The 23282-nt window shown below is 47.4% G+C and overlaps 1 protein-coding gene across 7 annotated transcripts in view; it reads left to right on the top strand.

Annotated features, from left to right (window-relative positions):
- Ninl (ninein like) overlaps nucleotides 1-23282 on the top strand; it is a 120047-nt gene that overhangs the window by 79143 nt on the left and 17622 nt on the right. For 6 of the 7 annotated variants that reach the window (XM_074074193.1, XM_074074198.1, XM_074074194.1 and 3 more), the window contains 8 exons: nucleotides 1876-2049; nucleotides 5816-5952; nucleotides 7542-7682; nucleotides 11537-11711; nucleotides 12621-12731; nucleotides 13197-13277; nucleotides 20467-20599; nucleotides 22266-22372. In XM_074074193.1, coding sequence (XP_073930294.1) covers nucleotides 1876-2049; nucleotides 5816-5952; nucleotides 7542-7682; nucleotides 11537-11711; nucleotides 12621-12731; nucleotides 13197-13277; nucleotides 20467-20599; nucleotides 22266-22372 — 1059 coding nt within the window. The remainder of the gene's footprint in view (nucleotides 1-1875; nucleotides 2050-5815; nucleotides 5953-7541; nucleotides 7683-11536; nucleotides 11712-12620; nucleotides 12732-13196; nucleotides 13278-20466; nucleotides 20600-22265; nucleotides 22373-23282) is intronic. The other variant, XM_074074196.1, reaches the window with a different exon arrangement.

Here is a 23282-nt window from a genome sequence, read left to right on the forward strand (position 1 = left end):
TCATGCAGATGTGGGGACGATCTGGTTTGCTTTTCCCCAACTATGTGTCACTGCATGAGTTGTTTACCTTCTGTGAGCTCTAGGCTTGTCTAGACAATGGGGATAGCCTGGACCTCAGGGGTTCCAGAGGATGATGCTTGGCGATTCCTCAATGAGACCTCTGCACAGTGGCATATGCAGTAATATGTTTCAGTGAGAAGACTTGCTTTCATCTTCATTGTGCAGTGAGGGTGTGTTCTTTGGTGCCTTAGCTGCAGTCCTGAGTTTTATCTCTGTATGCTGCAATCCTGAGTTTTATCTTATACATGTACTGCATCTCTATGCAAGCAGACCTCAGACTGCTATTTAATTTGTGATTTCCCTCAGTGCCTGCTGGCTCAGCACTTTGTTATCCTCAGCAGCAGGACAGCAGCGCAGGGTTGCTCTGGGATGGAGTGTGTCTTTGCTGGTGAATGTGATATGGGACCAGTAGTGCTGTCCTCTACCCAGGTCCATCTGAGAATCTAAATTTCTGATTGAAGTCAACAAGGATGGGCAAAGAAACTCAGGAGTCAGTGTTGCAAGAAACTGGCAGGCCTTATAATTCAGAAATACTAGGAACTGGTATGTGATTCAGTGGTGGGACACTTGCCTGGTATGTGTGAGGCCCTGGGTTCCATCCCAAGTGTTGCAAAAACAAAAAAACAACTCATAAAGACTGAAGAAGAGTCCCACCAAGTTGTTTTATCATGCTTGGTGTTGATCAAGCTAGAGGCCTCCTCTGAGTGAGCTCCCTTGTTCCCAGTGCCTCAGTGTGGACCCTGCCATCATGATGTGGCTGTGTCAGCCTCAGAGAGGCTTTAGCCCTGACCTTCTGCTGGTTCCACAGAAAGGAGACAATAATTTTTCAGGTGCATTTGGATGTCCAAGCTTCTTGGGTGGCCATAGCTGTGACTGGACATTGTGGAGCTGCCCTCTCTATATATAGATGGGGTTTGTATAGCTCTCACACAGAGGGAATAAGCAAATGCACATCTCAGTGACTCTGTGGAGGGGTGGGGACACAGCTGAGAGCAGGAGGTGAGGCACAAGGACTTAATCTGCAAAGAGATCCTGGAGCTGGAGCCTGGTGCAGAGGGCTTACAAGAAGGCCTCATGTGCACAGGGCAGCACGGTGGTGTCCCCACGTGTGATGGGAAACAGGGTCATGAGCACAGGCACCTGGTGTGCAGGAAGAGCCCCACCTGGGCAGAAAACAGTGGGAAATCATTCTCATCCTTTGGGTTTTTATACTATAAAAGCCTCACAGGCAGTTTTCTGGCTCAAAGATTTGTTTGCTACCTTTGTAAATTGCCCCAGTAGGCTTAGCTGTGAGCTGTGGGGCTCTGCATTCTGGGCAAATGTTGTATTCTGCATGGACCATTCCATCTCTTCTTTTTGATCCTGTCTGTTGTTTTCTTTCTCAACCTGGATTTCTCCGACACAGCATGTACCTTCCTGGGCTCTTCCTCTGTGAGACCAGGTATACACTCTCACTAATGCAAGGGAGAAATATCAAAAATCACTTTGTGGTCCCTCTCTAAATGACAACATGCTGACCAGATTTTACCATGCGCCCTCAGGTGCACAGGGATCCTTGAGCAAGCATGGGGTTGGAGGCCTGGAGCCCTGGGTATAAATCTTAGCTCTACCTTCTACAGAGCTATGTGATCTTGGTGCTCCTTGGCCTCTTTTCTCTTGTTTAGGAAGGGGAACAAACAGTTGTTTTGTTTGAGGCCTTGATGAGAAAGCAAAGTTGAGCACAGGCTGGTGAGTGTAGGAAGTATGTGTTAATGCACAGATGCTGTGCTGTAGGACACCTGGGTGCTTAGGCTATTTTCCCTTCCCAATGTGCAGGCTTCAGAGGAGAATGGCTGCCACACCACCACCACCACCTCGTCCCTCGTGTCTATGTGCTCTGGTCTGTGCCTCTTCTCAAGCGTTGATGACGGCAGTGGCTTCGCCTTTCCTGAGCAGGTCATCGCTGCATGGGCCCAGGAAGGGATTCAAAATGGCAGGGAGATTTTGCAGGTTTGGAACTCACTGCTCGTAGCTGCCTGGATTGGTGTCATCCAGGCAGCAGAGGGGCTGGACAGTGGGGAGAGAGGGTTGGAGACAATGTATCCACAGAGGAGATGGACAGAGTACCCCGTACCCCATGCTAGGGACTCAGCAAGACTTGTACTCTGTACAGAGAATCCTGTACAGGAACTCTTCAAGAAAACACTTCCTTCAACTTTTGCTATTAAAATATAGGGAAGTTTAATTTTAAAAGAGTAAAACAGAGAAAACAGCAGTCTGAGGTTTATTTGAAGGTAAGTTTCAGTATCATACTTGCTATTCCTCTCATTGCCTCAAAAAGGAGGGAAGTCCCACAGACTAGTGGAAAGAAACCCCCTTCTTTGTGGTAAGAGGAATCACTAGAGTCACTGTCATAGCCCTTTCTGATGAGTACACAGTGAGTCAGAATTCCTTCCAGAGTCCCCCAGAATGGGAGCAAAGTGAGGTTGCCTTTCCTTCTTATTTTACAGATTTTTGTAAAGTTGGCCACAAGGCCAGCTCTTAGGATTTGGATGGAGTTCTGCCTTGTTAGCTCTGTGGCTAACTCAGAGGCTCACAGGGGCCAACATGGGTAAGGAACTGGGGAATTTCCAAATTTCCTTTCTATTGTTAAAAAATTTGCCAACTTTGAATAAATCTGTAAAATAACATCAGAACTGGAGCTTGATGGGCCTCCTATGGAATTTTTCTTTGGCACCTGAAAAACAGATATGTATATACATTCTGGTTTAATTTTTTTTTCAAAATCATTGTCATATTGTGTATCTTGCTAATTTATGTGACCTTCACTTGCAATATATTGGACATGTAATGTTTTTTTTCCCATTATAAATCTCAGCGTTTATAAGGCATAAAGATCCTTGTGCTCCTGTGTGGGTATTTCTCTGTGTGGTAGATTCCTGGAATTATATATTTTAACTTTTTTGAAACTCTTTTTTTGTTCTTTGTGCTTTTTGTTTTGAGACAGGCTCTCACTATGTTGCCCAGGCTGGTCTGGAACCAGAGGACTCAATACCTGGAACTACAGGCACATGCCACTGTGTCCACCTTCATTTTAACTCTAACTAAATAGGCTGTGATCAGCAGTACAAGAGGGGCCTGAACTCAGCCATAATGTGCGGGCCAGGATGGCAAAGTCAAACTTGGGCAGCCAGCCCTTGTGATTATTCTAGGAGCCAAAGGCTGAGCTGAGATCACCAAAACTTGCATACAGGAAGGGCATAGGTGGAGGTGCTTGTGGTTCTGAGGTCACCCTGACCTTTACCACTGACTCTTTGGCAGGGGAGGCACTCTGGCTGCTAACCTGGGCTGCTCAGTGATGAGGTCCCATTCTTGCCTCTGCCATTTCAGAACTTACTCTTTTCATTGCTTTTCTGTTATCAGACAGTACTTTAATTTCTTTTGCAATTTGTAATTTACCTGCTGCTTTTAGGTTTTGATTTCATTTTATTAAAACAGCAATGATATGGATTGAACCTCTCAGCACCTAGAAACCAAGCAAAGACCTATCAAGTGTGCAGCTTTATTTAATCCTCACATTAGCTCTAAAGGTACCAGTGCGTGCACCTGGGAGGACTGGAACCCAGAAAGGGTCCATGGCTTACCTGGGACATAGGGTGAATGGCACATCATTGAAGGGTCTGTTGTACCTTGGAGTCCTTTCTGTCCCGTGACCCTGTTAATAATTCCTTCTTTATGGGGCTGGCAGCCAGCAACACGGGCTGCTGACTCCATCAAGAGCAGTGAGCACCTGGAACACCTTTCTCATGGGAGGAAAGCATGGCGGGGAGAGTTCTGGGCATGCAGGTGCCCAGTGTCTCATATCCAGACCTCCAAGCCTCCAGCTGGGATTGTCATGCTTCTGATTTGAGCCTGCAGCAGGGTCTGGAATATCAGTGCTGGTCCTGGCACTGCTCTACATTAGTTCTCTCTCACTTCTTAAGAGATTATCATCAGGTCTGCTCTGCAGCACACTCACCATGTCCCATCTCACAGAGTTTCTGTGGGTCAGAAATTTGGGAGCAGTGTAGTGGGGTAGTCCATGCTCAGGGTCCCTCAAAGGCTTGATTGCCGTCCAGGACCATAGTCTTCTGGAGGCCTATCTGGGGCTGAAGATCTACTTCCTGCATAATGCATTTACCCAGGTGGCAGGTCGATGCCAGCTGCAGACAGTAGGCCACAGGAGCCTCTCTTGAGAATACTAGAGTGTCCTTACTGTGGCAGCTGCTGTTCCAGAGTGAGTGAGTCAGGAGAGCAAGGAAGAAGGAAGCCATGTGTCTATGACCTAAGCCTGCATATCACACACGTTGCTTCTTCATATTCTGTTGGTTGCATGGGTCAGCCCTGTTCAGAGGGGTAGGGGAGGATGCCAGGAGACGGGTTTTGGGCTGTCTCAGAGGCTGGTTCCCATACACGCCACAGTACATTTGTTCTGTATTTCTTGTGCTAGGGATGGAACACAGGGCCTGGTGCAAGCATTCTACCATTGGGCTACACCCCAGCCCACCAGGTGGTTTTGATAACTCCCTTCTCCATGACCAGGAAGCTGCTGCTGTGATATGCCTCTGTCACTTCCCTGAATTGCCCCTCACTTGTGACACTGTTGCAGGGAAGGGTGTGCTTCCATCATAACAGCCCCAGTGTTCTTTTGCTCCTCGTGTTCCTGCCATTTTTCTTCAGAAGCACCTTAGATGTGGGTAGCAGTGGTCAAATCTCCATTTTACAAGAGTGACCCTGATGCCTGACAGGAACTGGGCATGCCATGGCACCTTCTCTCTTAGGCAGCCGCTGGACTCAGATGTAATTGTTTATAATTTTTAGAAGCAGAGGTCAAGAATACTTGATACTGAAAAAGAAGTATGGCACAATGTCAGTTTCTGGGCAACTGAGCTAAAGGGCATGTGGGTGTTCACTGGTTTTTGGTAGAATATACATGACATAAATTATTCTGTTCTGTTAACTTTATTTTTCAAAAATCCTGAAGTGGAGGAGCCAGGTGTGGTAGTGCATGCCTGCAATCCCAGCACTAAGGAGGCTGAGATAAGAAGATAGGAGTTTCAGAAAAAAAAAAAAATCCTTAGTGGATTGTGTTTGGAAGTGGCTTCTTCCTTTGATAAATCATTTTTCTACCAACAAAATCATCTATCTGTATGTGTATTTCACAGAGGTAGTCGAATTAGGATCTTTTTTGGTTTGGAATGACAAAAAGTCATCTCATATTACTTATGCAAAAGGAAAACATTAGGGGCCTGATTGGGACACATACCCCCCTCCCCACCTCTGTGTCTTCTCTTTTTTTATGGTGGTATTGGCTACAGAACGGGCCTTCTCACGTGGTACTTCCCAAGGCTTTCATATGCCTTTAAAACTGTTGATACCAGAGAAAAGAAGGCCCCACTCCACTGCCCTCCATGTCAGTCCCTATGGTGCTTGCTTGCAATATAACCCTGCCTGTGTCTCACACTTTGTTCAGAGAGGGAACTCTGGATGTCTAGCCTGGGCCATACCCACCCCTGAGGCAGGAACCAGGAAGCACAGTGTTGACAGCCTACCAGTTACTGGGGTTGAACAGAGGTTTCCCCCCAAGAGGCAGAGATTTTTGTAGATAGGAAAAGGGCAGGTGCTGGCTACCATAGCTACCATGGGTCTGGACCACTGGACTGTTTGTAGGAGAGCAGAGAGTGTGTTTAGAGAAGCCCCTCATCCTCTCATGCCCACTGGGGCTTGATCCCTCCAGAGCCTGGACTTCAGTGTGGATGAAAAGGTGAACCTTTTGGAGCTGACCTGGGCCCTTGACAACGAGCTCCTGACGGTTGATGGGGTCGTCCAGCAGGCAGCCCTGGCCTGCTACCGCCAGGAACTGAGCTACCATCAGTAAGAGCCCATCAGGAACTTGGGGCGGGGGGGTAAAGCTGACCAGGCCCACCTCTAGGGGACTTTAGGACATACTCTCCTTGTTGCCACCCTCTTCTGTCCTAGTGGTGGGTCCTGGGGTGGGAACTCTAGGCTTTACCTATCTCCTGTTCTCTGGCTCCTTTAGCTAGAGCTCAGGGGCAGAGGCAAGGAAACAGCTGTACAGAACAGAGTTGGCAAGTGTTGTTCATGTGTCCAGGCTGGGCCAGGCCTAAGGACCAAAGAAATCAGGTTTTTATGGTCACATACTTGAAGGGTCACCAGCTCCTGCTCATGCTTGGTGAGAAGCTTAGAGATCTATATGTCAGGGTCCTCGCTCAGCTCCTTTTAGTGAAGTTCTGAGAAGGACGTGAACTTGACTCATCCTGCTGATTCTGGAGCTTACTGGTGTGGAAGCAGAAACCCTCCAGTTAGACAAGAACCTATTTCCAAGAGCAGGCAAAGGGCTTCTGAGCTTATGCTGGAAAAGAAAAGAAAAAAGTCCTTTTCAAATGTGCAGAGTTGGACCAAGAATACATTACACCCTAATTGGGTTGGATGCAACTTTAGCTGACTGTTCAGGCATCTGCCTACTAAACAGATTTGAGTAGACTTTTTGTGTTCTGATTGGTGCTCCAAGGCTACAAAAAAGGACTGGTGGAGTGGCTCACATGGTAAGAGCGCCTGCCTAGCAAGTGCAAACCTGAGTGCCAAAAAAAAATTAAAAAGGTTGTGAGTGTGGTTCAAGTGGTAGTGCATCTGCTTAGCAAGCTCAGTAGGCCCTGAGTTCAAACCCCAGTATCACAAAAAAAGTGGTTGTGTTCAAAGCTGCAAAAAAGATTGGCAGAAATCACAGTTTTGATCCTAAAGACTTTGCCCGTCATGGAGTACTGACAGATGAACCTTCTGCCTTCAGACAGCTCTATAGACAGAACCAGAGGAAGGGGGAGGGAGAAGCCCAATGCTCCTTTCCTTGGAAAAAGTCACCAAAATAGTAGGAACAATAGGTGATTGGCATAGAGCTTTGGCTGGGGCCAGGTGATCAGAGCCAGTGACACACACACACACACACACACACACCCCTATCGCCTTTTGCTCTGGGTGACTCATTTGCACTTGTTGGATGCTAGAGCAGGGATGTGGCCCACAGGGATAATGGTGGCCAGTCATCTCCTCCCCTTTAGGTGTTCATGCCTGGGGATCCAAGTGTCTGGCTCAAGTGGAGACAAGAGGACCCAGAGATCTATTCTTACCTGTCCTGGGCCTGTCTAGATATGTAGTACACTGCAGGGCTCTAGGCTCAGACTTCCTGGGAAATTGTCCTTGGTCTATGCCCCACTCTCTCTCTCTCCCCCCTCTCCCCCTCCCTCCCTCCTTCTTCCCCCCATATATATGCATATAGTGTCCCCAGAGGTGGTCATGTGGGCAGTGAGGTCAGCACTGGCCCATGCATGGCCTCAGTTCACGCAGCTGTTTTTATCTTCATTCAGACCAGGCCCAGAACAGGCCCAGGTGGGGGCATGTCAGGCTAACAGTGGGTTCTTCATCTGATCTGTCTCCTTCCATGGCAGAGGGCAAGTGGAACAGCTGCTGCGGGAACGGAACAAAGCAAGGCAGGATCTAGAGAGAGCTGAGAAAAGGAATCTAGAGTTTGCGAAAGAAATGGATGACTGCCACTCTGCCCTGGAGCAACTCACAGAAAAGAAAATCAAGTAGGTTCTGGCCCAGAGTGGTGGATACTGGGCAGCTATGGCAGTGATGCCTTATAGGGGCTTGCCCTGAGCTCTAGCTGAGAGTGGGGGTCGACCCAGCATTGCCAGGGACCAGGGCTGGGAGGCTGAGGCCACAACTGTAAGCCAGAGCAGAGCTGGAAACCTATTTCACCATAGCCTGTGGAAATCAGGAAGACATAGCCTCTGGGGCTGTCCTTTCAAAGAGGAAGGGCTAGGTCTAAAAAGCAGGGTGCTGCTTTTTGAGGCAGGGAGATGGTCTGAGTGCTGTACCCACTCTGAAGAGCCTGTGACCTGTGCCTCCCCTGTTATGTGTGATGTGGCATTTGAGGTAACGCTTTTTCCACAGCAGTCCTGAAAGCATGGGACGTCAAGACTGTGTGCCCATAACTCTTGAGTACAGGATACATAGAAAGCCTCTGACATTCCCCCATAAGCAGGTTAAGAGGTTTTATAGGAAGTTTTACCTTTCTTCATTTGTCAGTGAATAGTCTTGGAGCATGTGTCTGCCTGGGAAGAAGACTGTCAGCATCCTTGTGACTCACAGGGAGGAGATTGAGCGGGGAAGAGCCAGAGGAATTCTAGACATCACCTCCAGGGCTGTGGACAGCTGGCCTGGGATGCTGTGGGGTCAGAAGGGTGGTCATAGCTCAGCAACCAGCCCCTGCTGCAGCCACATGACACTGTTTGATGGTGTTCAGATAAACCTGGAGTTTAGACCAAAACCCATTCCTCCTTTGCCAAAGATGCTCTGGTACTGTTACAGGGTAGCCTGAGACCCAATGGTTGAGGAGATGATGAGGTCTCAGGCTTCCCAGCCTCTGAGGCTGCTGTGGGAGGCTTCTGTCTGTCCAGATGCTGCCTCACTGGTGGTACTGGCAGTTAAACTTGGCCTCACACTTGCTAGGCAGGTGTCATGCCACTTGAGCTATTCCACCAGCCCTTTTTGCTTTGGTTATTTTTGAGATAGGGTTTTGATTTATGTCCAGGCTACCCTGCACTGCAGTCCTCGTATTTGCACTCTGCATAGTTGAGGGTGACAGGCACATGCCACCATGTTAGGCCATTGGTTGAGATGAGATCTTGTTAACTTTTTGCCTGGGCTGGCCTCCAACCACAATCCTCACAATCTGTGCTTGCTCCCAAGTATCTAGAATTACAGACTTGAGCCACCATGCCCAGCTACCAGTAGGCCATTTTTATTCCATTTAATCCCAAAGAAACTGACAGAATACTTTAGTCACTTGCCCACAATCACATATGGGCATATGAAATTGAAACCCATATCTTCTCTGTCTCTCCTCCCTCCTCCTCCTCCTTCCCTACCCCTTCCTCCCCTTCTTTCCTCTCCTGCCCTCTCCTCTCCTCTCTTCCCCTCCCCTCCATTCTCCTCTGTTCCCTCCTCTTCTCCCCTCCCCTCCCCTCTCTGCTTTCTTCTCCCCTGGCATGTGATGATTCACATATGCAGGTTCTAGGCATCTGCATCTACATACATGCACCTCCCAGATCCTCTTCCCTTCAGGGTGGCTGGAGAAGACAGGACAAAGCAGGCTGAGACCCACCTGAGTCTCTGGGTGTCTGGGGAGAAGGGTGCAAGAGGTGGCATTATGGGGGGGGTTAGAGTGTGAGTTTGACTGGAATTGTGATTGTGTGAGAGTGAATGTGTAAGTGCACTGGTGTGCGAGAATATGTGTATAGCTCAGCACAGTGGCTCACTCAGGAAGTAGAGATTGGGAAGATCGTGGTTTGAGGCTAGCCTGGGCAAAAAGTTAGTAAGAGTTCCATCTTAACCAATAAGCCAGTGTGGTAACATACAACTTCTGATTCCAGCTATGCTGGAAGCTATAGTAGGATTGCTATCTGAGGCTGGTCCTGGGCAAAAACATGAAATCCTATTCAAAATAACTAAAGCAAAAAACAAGCTGGGGGCATGGCTCAAGTGATAGAGCACCTGCCTAGCAAAGCCTTGAGTTCAAACACCAGTACTGCCAAAAACAGATGTGAATATGTGTGGATATGTGAGTGCATGGGTGTGTGTGAGAACGTGTGAATTGTATGGATGTGTGAGTGTCAGTACACAGGTGTATGTGTTAGAATATGTGTGAGTGAGCATGGCTGCACACTCACTTCTACCAGCTGCTGAAGCCTTGTAGGATAGTAGTAATTTTCAAGGAAGCTAAAAGTTAAGCATCCTTTCACCAGACTTTAAGTGTTACCAGTGAAATCTAAGATGACTAAATGTGGCCTCATAGTAAGGAGGTGTAAGGCCAAAAAGCCAGAGTCTCCACTAAGTAATGTATTTGGAGCACTTGACCTTCCTGCAGTGTGCTAGGTAGGGTCACTTCCCTAAGCCTCCTTTCTTTGGTTTAGAACAAGTGGTTTTATCATAGAAGAGCATTTTGCTAAGAAATGACTCTTAATGGCAATTGACAGACTCTGCATTCAGCTGATTCATCTGAAGAGTCCAGTCTTTATTCTTTTCTACTACACTCTGGTCCAGCAGATTCCTGAGCATCTTGTTAGGAAATCCTCACTGTGGAGGTTAATTCTTGTCTTAACAAGGTGCTTATCTTTGCTTCCCTAAGATACTCTTACTTCCCTGCCTCTTCAAGACCACTTGTGAGATCTGTTTGGGTTTCCATGGAGTGTAACTGTTACTAAAAAGAGGAGTGAAAGCTAGGCACTGTTGGCTCACATCTGTAATCCTAGCTACTTGGGAGACTGACATCGGGAGAATTGCAGTTAGAGAGTAGATGGGCAAATAGTTTGTGACCCCATCTTCAAAATCACTTGAGGAAAATTGACTGGAGGTGTGGTACAAGCTACAAGCCTGTAATCCCAGCACTCGTGAGGCTGAAGCAGGATGATTACAAGTTCAAGGCTAGGCTGGGCTGTATAGTGAGACCTTGACTCAAAAAAAAAAGGTCTAAGTGTGTAACTCAGAGCAGTTGTCTAGCATGAACAAGGCTTTGGGTTCGATCCTCAAGACCTTAAAAAAAAAAACATTTTGCAGATTACTGAGCAGGCCAACTGCATGCTTGCTAGAACATTTCCTCTCTCTCAAAGTCCCCTCCACTATCCTGACAACTCTTTTAATAAATGTTTGTCACCAGACTCATCAACTTTATTCTTGAGTGTTGGGATCCAAGATGAGTGGGTGCAGGATTGCTTTTAGCTGCTCCTTGTTAGTACTGGGACCTTAATGCTCTTCAGGGCCCCTGGGGGGGAGCTGGAAATTCAGGGGACAGAGTCTGACCCCCCGCATGACCCTCTTCTCATAGCCTTTCTCACAGGGCTGCTGTAGGGCTATGCAGTGTGGAGCAGCATGCCGTGCACTGTCACGTGCTGTGTGACGCACTGTGGAATGTGGTGCGTTGTTCAGTATGGTGTAGTGCAGGCACTGTGGGTTGTGATAGGTGAGGCAGTGTGGTCCTGGGAGTGGTGTGGTGTAGTATGGTGTGGTGTTCAATGCAGGTATAGTAGGTAGAAAGGCAGAGCACAGTGGGACCTACCCCAGAGAGCTCCACTCACTTGCTCACCCCAGGGTTCTGAAGGCAGCTGTTGGCATTTATCACGTGACACATGCTCTTGTCTGGGAGTCACTTCTGCAGCTCATGAGGAAGCAGCACCTACCCACTGCCAGTCCTACCCTGCTCAGCATAGGCAGTTAACTTGCTGAAAATCAACCCCAATTGCTGGGCTGGGGGCGGGGCGGGGGGCGTCCAGTGTGATAACAGCTTAGGTCTGAGGACAGGGGCACTTCCGAGAAGGAAGGGGCCCTGGGGAGGCACGTGTACCCCCAAGAGCCCCAACATGGGGTGTATGCTGTGTTTCAGGCAACTGGAGCAGGGGTACAGGGGAAGGCTGAGCCTCTTGCGGTCTGAGGTGGAGATGGAACGGGAGCTATTCTGGGAGCAGGCCCACAGGCAGAGGGCTGGGCTGGAGCAGGATGTGGTTCGTCTGCGGGCTGAGGAGGCCAGTCTCCGAGAGAAGCTGACCTTGTCCCTGAAGGTAGGTGAGGATATATCCCTGGGGTGCCCTGTGAAGACAGAAATGGTTGCCAGAGTGGGGTGATATCACATTCTCAGCAAAAGCAAGACTTGCAAGGAACCCCATTGTCCCTTTCTCTTTCTGTGGCTCTCGCTCTTGCTCTGTATTAGGTGGACTTGAAATCAGGGTGAGCCACCCACCACAGCTAGCATGACTGCCTTGGAGGCTAGGAGCACGTATAGATACAGCCTGCCAGAGACCAGGCTTATGGCCTAGAGCAGACATGGCTTTTGTGGGCTTTGTGAATGTCCCATGTTGTGCATCCACCCTGCACTTGACTGCAGTGAGGTGTCTGGGCTTTGTGGACAGCCGAGATGCAGAGGTGTTCACCCATGTGCTTTGTCTTTGCTCTGCTCCCAGCCTTTTCTCCTTTCCTAACTTGGAGCCCTGAAGCCTCCTCCATACCTGTCATGCCTCCCAGCAGCCTCTGCCTTCTCTGGGAAGAGGAGCTAGAAATGAACCAAGCCACCCACCAACCTTGCTGTTAATGGAACTGTCTCTTGAGCCTTCTCAGCCCAGTCCCCAGTGTCTGCCAGCCACCTTCTTCTCCCCTGTCAGACCTGAGCCATATCGGTGTTATTTCAAACCCTTCATGTAGAAAGCAGCTTGGAAATGATGCATCACCAGCCCTTTCTTGTGTCACTTATGACTTTTCTGAGTGTGGGGGTGGGAGAAGAGAGGAGAGACAGCCGTGGCTGCTTGGACAGAAGTGGTGGGCACCCAGGCACCCACTTGATCTTTTGAGGGTGTCTTCCCTGATTATGAATGTGGCTGGAAACAAGCCTTCAATTCACAGAGCAGTGACACCAAGACCTGCCGATGGCTTCTTCCTTCTCTTTCTGAGCCTAGCCAACTGCCTGTGTCTCCTAGGAAAACAGTCGGTTACAGAAAGAGATCATGGAAATGGTGGAAAAGCTTTCGGATTCAGAGAAGCTGGTCCTGAAACTGCAAAATGACCTGGAGTTTGTGCTGAAGGACAAGGCAAGCCCTTTTGTTGATTCTGACTCTTCACAGAGGAGAGCCTGTGGGCTAGCATCTTGAAAAATAATATCTAGATTAATGTGGGGTGCCATATACCAGCTATGCCCAGGTCAAGTTAGCTCTTAAGTGGTAGGCCAGGACCAGTGCTGTCTGCCCAGACCTCAAACCCATTCCCAGGGGCAAGGATAAGGAGGGAGGCTGGAGCTCTGTGCCACTGTGAGACTCCACACATCCCTTGTGGAGAAGAGGGGCTGCCAGACACATGGAGAAGGAGGAAGGCCCAAGCAGTCGTACCCAGAGGTGCACAGTGCATGTGGAGGAGCCAGTTAGTTTCTCAGAGCCAGAGCTGGCCTAAAGCCCTGCCCATCGTTGCCTGTCCTCGTGTGTGTGTGTGTATCTGGGTGCTAGGGATCCAGGATACTTGAACTCAAATCATGCTGATTTGCCCATCTTTCTGACTTTCAGCTGGAGCCACAGAGCACGGAGCTCCTGGCCCAGGAGGAGCAGTTTACAGCAGTCCTGAAGGAATACGAGCTCAAGTGCCGCGTAGGTGCCCCACCCAGTCCATTTAGCCATCTGGAGCAGCTCTGTGTCCTGAAGTACCTGGGACTGGGCCCTTGCTTCTGGCATTGGTGCACAGAACCCTTATGCACGACTGCACTCCCAGCCCACTCTGCAACAGTAGTGGAAAGGGGTGCCTGCAAGATTGGGCCAGCACAGTGGTTGGCAGTGTTTGCCTGATTCATGCCCATGTGGTGATGAGAGAGCCTCTTTTTTCTTCCCTCCTGCACTCTTGGTCTCCACATGCAAAGTGGTCCAGCAAGGGACAGCAAGACCATCTGCTCTAGGCAGAGCTCTGACCAAGGTTGTACTCAATCCCAAAGGGACATTGCTGAATCATGCTGCATGTGTCCCAGTGACTAGCCAAGATCCTGGAACAGGGAAGTTCCCTGGCTTTACTTCCAGGATCAATCTTCCTGAAGAACTTTCAGCATAGGGGGAAAAAAAGCACATTAGAATTGAGTTGAGTTAATTATTAACAATACAGGAAAGTTCTTTGATATATAAAGTAATTCATCCTATAGTTTCTTATTTAGTCAGCTCTTGGTTAGGATTTAATTTACCGAATGTTAACTTATGCAAAATTTTATGAGAAACATTTTTTAACAAAGACAGGTATATAAAAGATTGAAGTTAGGCACCATCAAACATTTCCACCCTTGAAGCTGAGTGCAGTGGTTTGAGCCTCTAGTCCCAGCTACCAGGGAGGCTGAGGCAGACAGATCATTTTATCTAGGAGTTATGGACTACCCTGGGCTACATAGCAAGACCCCATCTTAAAAAAAAAAAAAAGTTCTATGCACTTGCTCTTCTCATATAACTGACATTAACAAGGTTATGTTGGAACAAGTTAGAACAGTAGAAAATGGACACAACCAAATGCCCAGTATCAGAGACTGGTGAAGCTTGTCATGACTATTTTTAATAAAAACCTGCATAGACTTGAAAAATAGCAAAGAAGTGATGATTCTAGACTCAAAATCCTACATAGGCAACATTGCCAAGTGCCAAAGAAGAGAAATATGCATCCTCAGATTATAGTCATTTAAAACTCTACACATAAAACAAATTTAAAAATAAAACTGTATGGGGGCTAGAGATATAACCCATTAATAGAGCCCATACTTAGCATGTATAGGCTTGGGTTTGATCCTTAGCACCCCTGCCCCCCAACAAGACCTCTATATAATAAACTCCACTGACATAAATCTAAAGAGGTCAGCAGAGAACAGTATACTGTTCACAGATTTATTTTTCCTGCAAATTTGCTATGATAATAAAAATTATGACAAACATTTCCAAGCTGAACAGCGTAATTTCACCTATAGGGCGTTGCTTCAAATCATCTCACTCTGGAAATCTGTAATTATTTGAGGGGAATACTATTACATCCATTGTGAAGGGCACCAGTTAAAAGTAATTTTACATGATCTGAAAATACATCGAAGAGAGAACATCTATTCTGGAAGCTGGTAATTCATTCATGGGGTGCCCTGTGTTTCTAAGGATCTGTTATTGGTAGGTTTCTTACTCATGTTCCTCCAGTTTAAGAAAGCACTTACTTTGTTCCCACTGCATGTTGCTCTGGCAACCCCAGAGGATAAAGGTGAGCCTAATCTGTTGTTCTTAGTAGGCTGTGTGTCTACTGCTTCTGGTCTGTGCTTTGCCCTCTGGATTCCACACCCAAGTCCTGGTTGCCCTGTCACCTTTTTGTCACTATCCTGATTCTGTCTTTTGAAATCCCTGTGTGTGGCCAGCCACGTCACCTTCCCTCTGGGGCAGTGGACTGTCACGCAGGTGGACCCTGCTTGACAGCTTTCTTCCAGGATCATAGTCACATGCTGATTTTCTCAATCCGTAGAACGTGTTGAGTAGACTCAACACCTAGAACTAACCACCAATTGATTTGTAAGTTTTAGTGCCTGGATTTTTTAAGCAAATGCAAATAAATGTAAACACCTGCCACATGCAGTACCCCTCCCCCAGACCCCCTCCCTCTACTGACCCAGGACCTTGTGCTTGCTAGGCAAGTGCTCTATCACTTGAGCCACACTCCGAAGCCCTTTTGTTTGTATTTTGTTTTTGAGAGAGAGTCTCACTAACTTTTGCCCAGGCTGGTGTCCAACTCGACATCCTCTTGCCTCCAACTCTCAAATAGCTGCGAGGGTAGGAGTGTGCTACTATGCCCAGCCTAAGTGCCTTTCTTCTTTACCATGACTTCACTACTCATTTCACCTTTGATTCTTGAAATTTTAGTTTTTGAGATGCCATATGTAAATATTTTACATTTTAGTGCTAACCTACTAATTTAGAAATTTTCTCTTTCCATGTTTTAGGGATATTTTTGGCTATTTCCAAATAACCTTTAGAGCATTTAAAAACCTTTACTTGAAAATAATTCCAAACTTCATAACATTAAAATAGTGTGAGGAACACTTGTGACTAGGTTTACTTACTATCAATCCATCCCACTTATTTCCTTGTTTGCATATTTGGGCTGTGTGTGTGTGGTTGTGTGGACGTTGGATGTATATGCAGAATTACTTCTGATCCACTTGAGCATGAGCTACGTGCACCCAGACCCTTCCCCCTAAATCCTGAGATGTTTCCTAAGAGTAGCCCCTCCTCCTCACCCCCCCAGTGGAGTCACTTATTAAATGTTCAGGAGTTTTGTTAGCTGCTTGTTAAAACCTTGGCAGCTTTAAATTGGCTGTGGTGGGAGAATTTACATCATAGAGTTTTGCAAAAGCTACGTTTCCTGGAGGCCAGCCTCCCAACACGCTGCTCAGTATGAATGTTCTCTTATGTCACTGGCAAGCTCGTCAGCTTTGTGGATTGTCCCCAATATAGTCCTTCAACCTGCCGTCCATGCCGTCTGTTTACTTAGTTAATGTAACAGTGACCTGTGAGCATTTTCCCTCCAGGACAAGAACCAGTCTAGAATTTGGGACTGCCTATATAGCTGTTCTTTCTTTATAGCATTATTTACTGGTTTCGTTTTATTGATTTATTTTTTTGGTGATACCAGGTTTTAAGCTTAGGGGCTTCACGCTTATTAGGTAGGAGCTCTACCCCTTGAGCCCCATCCCCAGCCCTTTTTTGTTTTAGTTACTTTTCAAGTAGGGTCTTGTGTTTTTGCTGAGGACCAGCCTCAGACCACAATCATAGCCTGTAACCTCCCTTATCGCTGAGCTGACAGGCAATGTGCCAACATACTTGGCTTTTTTTTTTTTTTGGGGTCGGACCGGAGTTTGAACTCAGGGCTTCACATTTGCAAAGCAGGCACTCTACAACTTGAGCCACATCTCTAGTCCATTTTGCTTTGGTTATTTTGGAGGTGGGGTCTTGCAAACTATTTGTCCATGCTAGCCTCTGACCCCAATCCTCCTGATCTCAGCCTCCTAAGTAGCGAGAATTACAGGCATCCAGCCAGCTTATTTATTGAGATGGGAGTCTTGCAAACTTTTTTTGCTGTTTTGAGCTTTAGTGTTCCCAGTCTGCCTCCTGATCAGTTGGGATTACAGGCATGAGCCATCATACCCAGATGAAATTCTTTACTCTGGAACATTCCCATGGCCTTTGTCTTTTAAGATATTTTGAAAAAGTACAGTCCCCCGGCCCCCATCTCCTACTTTTTCATAGAAACATTATCATTTTGATATCATTTCTGATGTCTTCTTTAAGAAAAATTAACACCTAACAATTGAACATATTTGTGGGGTACAATATAATGATATAGAATAAGTATGCAGTGTGTAGTGATTAAATCGGGACAATTAGCAGTTCCACCCCTCAAACTTACTTCTTTGTTCTGGGAAGCTTCCATCTCCTCCTTACCATCATTTTGAGACGTGTAGTATATTATTATACCACGTTATTTGAGGATACAGTGTGAATTGCATATAGTTCAGCATTGAGAACTGTAGCCAGTGGTTTGTCCTTTCCCTTCAATGGAGGCTGTGCATCCTCAGCTGGATTGCTAGGTAGGCAGCATTCTAGGCATCCGGCCCTCATGTGTGTGATGTTGATCGCCTGGTTGAGGTGTTGCCTGATTTCCCCAGTGCATCATGGTTGCTTTTTCTCCCTTGTGAATAAGCATTGAGCAGGGACGTAGTTTAAGACCATGCAGATACCCTGCTCTTCATCAAAAGTTTCTCCTATTTAGCACCCGTTAGTAATTGTTCCAACCCCAACACCCCCTCCACATCTGTTAGTGCTGTTGGCATTCTGCTGTAAGCTAGAGGTCTGCCTGCCTGTCCATCTGTCATGGAAATTGACATTAACGAATTACAAACCATTAGGAAAAATTGAAGTTAGTGTGCTTAGTCATTTTGGTGCACAAATTGTGCAAGATCTGGCCAGTGAAGGTGTCTTCGTCTGACTACCATGTCCTTGTGGCACTGTACCATCATTTTTGTTGTTGCTCTGTTTTGTTGAATAGCTCCACCCTTCCTGGTACAAGATGCCCCCACCTTGTATTTTGCTTGCACTTGCCCTGGAATCTGCCATTTCTTAAGGATTTGTGGTTCCTTTCACGAGGGGATGGTTTTAGAGAGCAGTATCTGGTATGTGATACGCACATTGCTCCTGGGCTTTGCTGCTTCTTGGCTGAGGGCATCTTTTATAGTCAGTCTCCAGGTCCCGAAGAGGCAACCCTGTGCGTTCCCCACTGCACGTCTTCTGTTAAAGTTACACCTTAGGATTTCCTTGTGCTTTCAATAAGGGTGTTTGTTAGCAAAGATGTTGTGCTTTTCCTTGATGCTGAATTCCCTTCCCATGTAACTGTCATTTTATCTTTGCTTGTTTCTTTCAGCTGTCAGTCTGTTTTCTTGGCCAGGCTTTTTGAGTTAAAGGGAATTCTGGAATGTCAATTAGACCTTCCTAAGAGATTCTCTGTGGCTCATGTTTTCACTGCTGTTTTGGAGTAGCATGTCCTCCATCAGAAACCCCAGATTTGATTTTCTCTGATAGTTTGCACACCAGCTCCTAACTCTTCCTGCCTTCTGGACAATTCCTTAGCTTCTGTGTGTGTGCTGCGTCAGCCCAACTCATCCCCACAGGCAGCCTGCAGGCCTTGCCTTCCTCTCCACACCTCTAAGAGTTGCTTCTTCGTGTTGCTGTTGAACCACATTTTCACCCCTCATTTCCTTTGTGAGCTTGCTTCCCCCCCAACTAACCAGATAAGAAAGTCCCAAGGGTCCAGAGTCTACAGATCCTCAGGGCTATAGTACATGATTGTTGCCCTTGTCACAAAAAGTCTCTTCCTGACTGGGGCAATAGTGCCACACAGTTGCTTCAGTTTCCTTAAGCCACCCCAAATAAATGTCCACTGTGCTTGGCAATAAGAGCCCTGGTCTCTTATCCCTGCCAGCACCCCCACAGGCATACATACCACCTTCGCCAGTCCTAATTAGTCTGGTCTGCATCCATTATATCATCTAAAAAACCCCTGTTTTCTGGCACTGCTGAATTTGTGGGATGCCCATTTGGGGCTCAAAGTAGATAGGGTAATGGGTAGAAAAATTCTGTAGATTTGCCTCCTAACTTTAAACTGTCTAGTAAGCACATTAAAAAATGTTAGAAGAGATAGGTAATGCTAATTTTAATTTTTTTAAATTCAGTATGTATCAAAATGTTATTTTAACACATAATCAATGTAAACAAATGATATCTTGTATCCCTTTTTTTTGGAGTTCTTCAAATCAGGTGTATATTTATACTTTGTGAGCTCAGTAGCCCACATGGTGAATGGCCCTGTATTGGACAGCTCGGGGGCCAAATGAACAAGACTGCAGTGCTGTGATGGGCAGGGCTAGTTAGCAACTTGTTCCAAGGGTGGGCTCAGCATCTGTGACCTCCTGGCCTGCTCTGTCCTAAGGGCAGAGCTGCTCCTTCCTTGGGAGGAGCTTGCTTATTCTCAGGAGGATTCTGAGTGAGTCAGCTTCTTCGTGGTCTGCCCAGCCTATCCTTCTCCCCACAGCCAGGAAGTACTGAGGAGAGGCACTTTCTCCACAGGAGCTCTGGCCTCCAGGGCTGCTTCTAGGAAGATCAGGTTTGTTCAAAAACTATCCAAAGAGGCTGTAAGGATCACAAAGAAACTCAAAAACCAGAGAGGGAGCTGCTGCTTTGTGCATGTGCTGAATGGGCATCCTATCCTCTTCCCCCTACATGGTTTAGTTCTGGCTTCCTCATTAGCATTGTGGCTGTCTTCCCCAGGAGGGAATGTCTTGGGAGAAGCAGGTTGGAAGCTTGTCCTTCAAAGGCATGTGGCCTCACTTCTGTCACTGTTGGAGTAGTCACAGCCTTGCCTGTGTCCCAGGGTTGTAACACAGACCCATAATCAGTAGTGACCTTGTTACCATGCTTCTACAGAATCTGCAGGACTCTGAACTGTCTGAGAAAATGGAGTAGAAACTCCCTTTTCTATCTCTTTAACAAGCAAGTGCCTGGGCCAGCTTGTCCAAACATATATCAGTAAAGTATGAACAAAATGATGCTATGCAAACCTTTCCTTTGAAGCTTTTACCACTCCCTGAAAGGTGTTTCTCTCCCCCATCCCAAATTCTTGTTGACTTTATAGCCTTCACCCCCTCAGGTGTCTGCTTGTCAACCATCACCCTTTCTGACATGTGCATTTCTGTTTTATGACATTTGATCTAAAGCAAGTGGCCCCCTCTTTGGTGTTAAAAGCTGCAGTTCAGAACCCTTTGCAGTTCTTTAGCAACTGAGGAAAGAGTTACAGCACACAGCGTATGGCCCAGCACGTACCTGGGAAGTCACAGCTCACTGGCACCACTGTGGTTTTCACAGCACCTGTATTGGCAGATGTTGATGATTGTATATACTTTCTGTATTTTGTCTCAGTATCAACTCTACTTTTTCTTTTGAGGCCCTCCTGTGTATACAGAGATCACTTTCTATCAAGTTATATAGGCATGTGAAAGTCAAGAAGTGACTCCCATTTCTGTTTAAACACCCCAACACACACACACAGTTAGTCTTAAAATCCAGGTTAAGTGTTACATGCTAGGAGTCCAGAAGCCACACCTGTCGGCCTCACGGTGTGCTTAGCCCATAGTGGATACTCCCTGGAGATGGGGCTGGTCCTGGGTTTATCCTCACTAGGCTGAGTGGCTGCAGTGGTTGGAGGATATGTCTGGCTCTGCCTGTGTAGGACCTGCAGGACCGCAATGATGAGCTTCAAGCTGAGCTGGAAGGTCTGCAGACGCAGCTGCCTGGGAGTCAGGAGAACCTCACAGGGGACCCAGGCAAACGTGGACGGCGGCTCCCTGGACGTGGACCAGCAGGTAGGAGTCTGGTCCTGGTGCTGAGGTGGGGTTCCATGAAGTTGGCTTCAGGGCTGGATATTGACACAGCTGCCAGACACCAGAGATGGGTAGAGGAGGGTGGAGGGTTTTGCCATTTAGGTAGAAATGACAAAGGTTATGATGATGTTGCCCTGACCTCATGGGAGATAAGCCTACTTGTGGGAATATTTCTGGCAACCCTGCAGCAGGGCTAAACACGTGGAAGGTCACTTAGAGACAGTGGCTACAAGTAGGCACAGGATGGTCTCCACTGAGTGGAGGCCCTCAACTGCCTGACTTCAGAGAGAGACCATACTTGAGACTCGAACACTGTCCGGCAGAGGAACTGGCATAAGCTCCAGCTCTAAGAACCACTAGGGCCTATGTTCTTGGCTTCTTCTGGAGACCAAGATATGAGGTTCTTGAGGTTTGCAGTGGTCCTTTTGGAGAATGGGGGTAGGAAGGCTTGCTGGTCTCTGCACTCCTGCTGTGGTGCTGGGCAGTGGCTGGGGCATGGCTCAGGTTCTGCATATTCCAGCAGCAGCATGTGACACTCTGCTGCTAGTGGGGCCCATGGGGACCCAGCAGTCTCGACAGTTCCCTCAGTCCACATGTCATGGCAACCCCAGCCCATAGAGAACACTGTGCTTCCATTTGTGACTGAGAGCATGTGGGCTTCCCACGTTACCTTAAAGCTATTTACCTAATAAAATAGAAAAAAATATATACCTAAAAGAGCTAACATGGGGACTTCCAAAGAGAACTTAGTGGGGATTTCTGTGCATATGGGACCCGTGAGGCATCCCCCTCACCTGAAGGCCCCCTTCACTGGAGTGAGAAGGCTCCCAGACCCTCAGCAGCCCCAGTGGCCAAAGGAACAAGAGGTTGTTCTTGGTGTACCATATGCCAGGGAATACAGAAGTTGTTGGTACACAGCCAGCACATGGAGTCATTCACACATCCTCACCTGAGTATGACATGCTAGCCAGGAGTAGCCCAGTCACAGAGCAGGGATTGTCAGCAATTCTGATCCCTCAGGGAGCCTGAGCTGCACAGAGTATGTGGTCCCTGTTAGGACCCTGGGGAAAGACCATGAGGTTCCCCTAGTGTTGAGCTGCACTCCTGTCAACAATCAGAGCTTTTATACCTTCAAGATTTAGTGTGCTGGACTTACCTGTGGGAGCTGCATCTTTTGTTTTGTGTAATAATGCATAATGTAGGGCCACCGAGAAGATACAAACTACAGGGACTGTTTACAATGTGTGTGGAGACCTTGATGTGAAGTACCGCACCACCTGGAGGCGGTTGAGCTGTAGTCATTCTGCACCTGACATTGTCAGGGAGCCAAATTTAAAGTGCAGTGAATGTGCCGTCACTTTGAGAGAATTAAAGGACCCTGATGAATCTTTCAGGGAGTCTCCCATTTCGCTAAGTAATCTGTGCTCAGATAGAGACTTGAGCTGCTGATTTCTAAGAAATGGTAACTTTCAGAGTGTAGCATGACCCTTCTTCCAGCACTAAATTCCTCACACACACAGTGCGGGTAGAAAGGCTGTCTTTTCTTCAGGTGATGAAAATATTAATACCATCCGGATGTCAGATTGGAGGGTTCAGAAGGGACCCGGGTATCCTGAGTATGATAGCGGCCAAATGTCCTTGTTTGCAGGCATTTTGTTTGTGGGCGACTCCACTCCAATGAGTTTAGAGACTGAAATAATGATGGAGCAAGTGAAGGAATATTACCAAGACCTCAGAATCCAGCTGGAGACCAAGGTAAGAGAGTGGGGCCACAGGCTGCACACCAGGCACTGTTGCTCTGCTGAGCCAACATTGCCAAATGTCTGCCTCAGAACCCTCTGCCTTATAATCAACCCACTTGGGGAGGATATTTTGTAAAGAAAAAATAAGAGCCAGGTGTGGTGGTGCATGCCTATAGTCCTAGCACTCTGGAGGCTGAGGCAGAAGGATTGTGAGTTCAAGGTCAGCCTGGACTACATAGCAAGACCCTGTCTCAAAAACAACAAAAGAAACAAATAAAATTGACCGTCTTTGGAGGGAAGCAGGACATAGGAATGAGGAACCCTGGGGAAGGTCTGGGTTGAGTCCTGTGTGTTGCATGAGGTGCTGAGGCAGCCATGTGACGGGCAGACCTCCCTACTCATCCACTGTCTGCAGTCAAAGTGACTGGTCTTGTTCTTGTGAGAAACCTGGCATTTGCCTTCTCTGGGGACTCTGGCTTCACGTCCAGGAAGCCATACTAGAACTCACACTGGAAGCTCTGGGATGGCAAGCTCCATGTATCTAGATAGTAGTCCTCTTGTCACAGCTTCCAGGATGTTGAAGACCACCTGCTGAGTTTTTGAAGGGTCCTTATTTCTCTTAGTAGTTGTCACACCTTTTGCCTTCCTTGTGCCACCTAGCCAGATACCCAGCTTGACCCCAAGCCTCCTGACCCATCCTGCTGGACGTTCCTCAGAGTCACTGTGAAAGTCATGGGGATGATGTGATGCACACAGCCACTCTGGGCCCCCTGGTAGCATCACTTGTCATTTGCCTTGCCATCCCTTTTTAGCCCGTGGGGCCTGGTCAGGTGTGTGGTCATCAATTCTTTGGGTGTCCTGCCTGATAGCCTCATATTTCTGTGTTGTCTTGTCGGCTAGGTCATTGTTAGGACCTTGTGATT

This window comes from Castor canadensis, chromosome 5, assembly GCF_047511655.1.
Source record: "Castor canadensis chromosome 5, mCasCan1.hap1v2, whole genome shotgun sequence".
Classification (NCBI taxonomy): domain Eukaryota; kingdom Metazoa; phylum Chordata; class Mammalia; order Rodentia; family Castoridae; genus Castor; species Castor canadensis.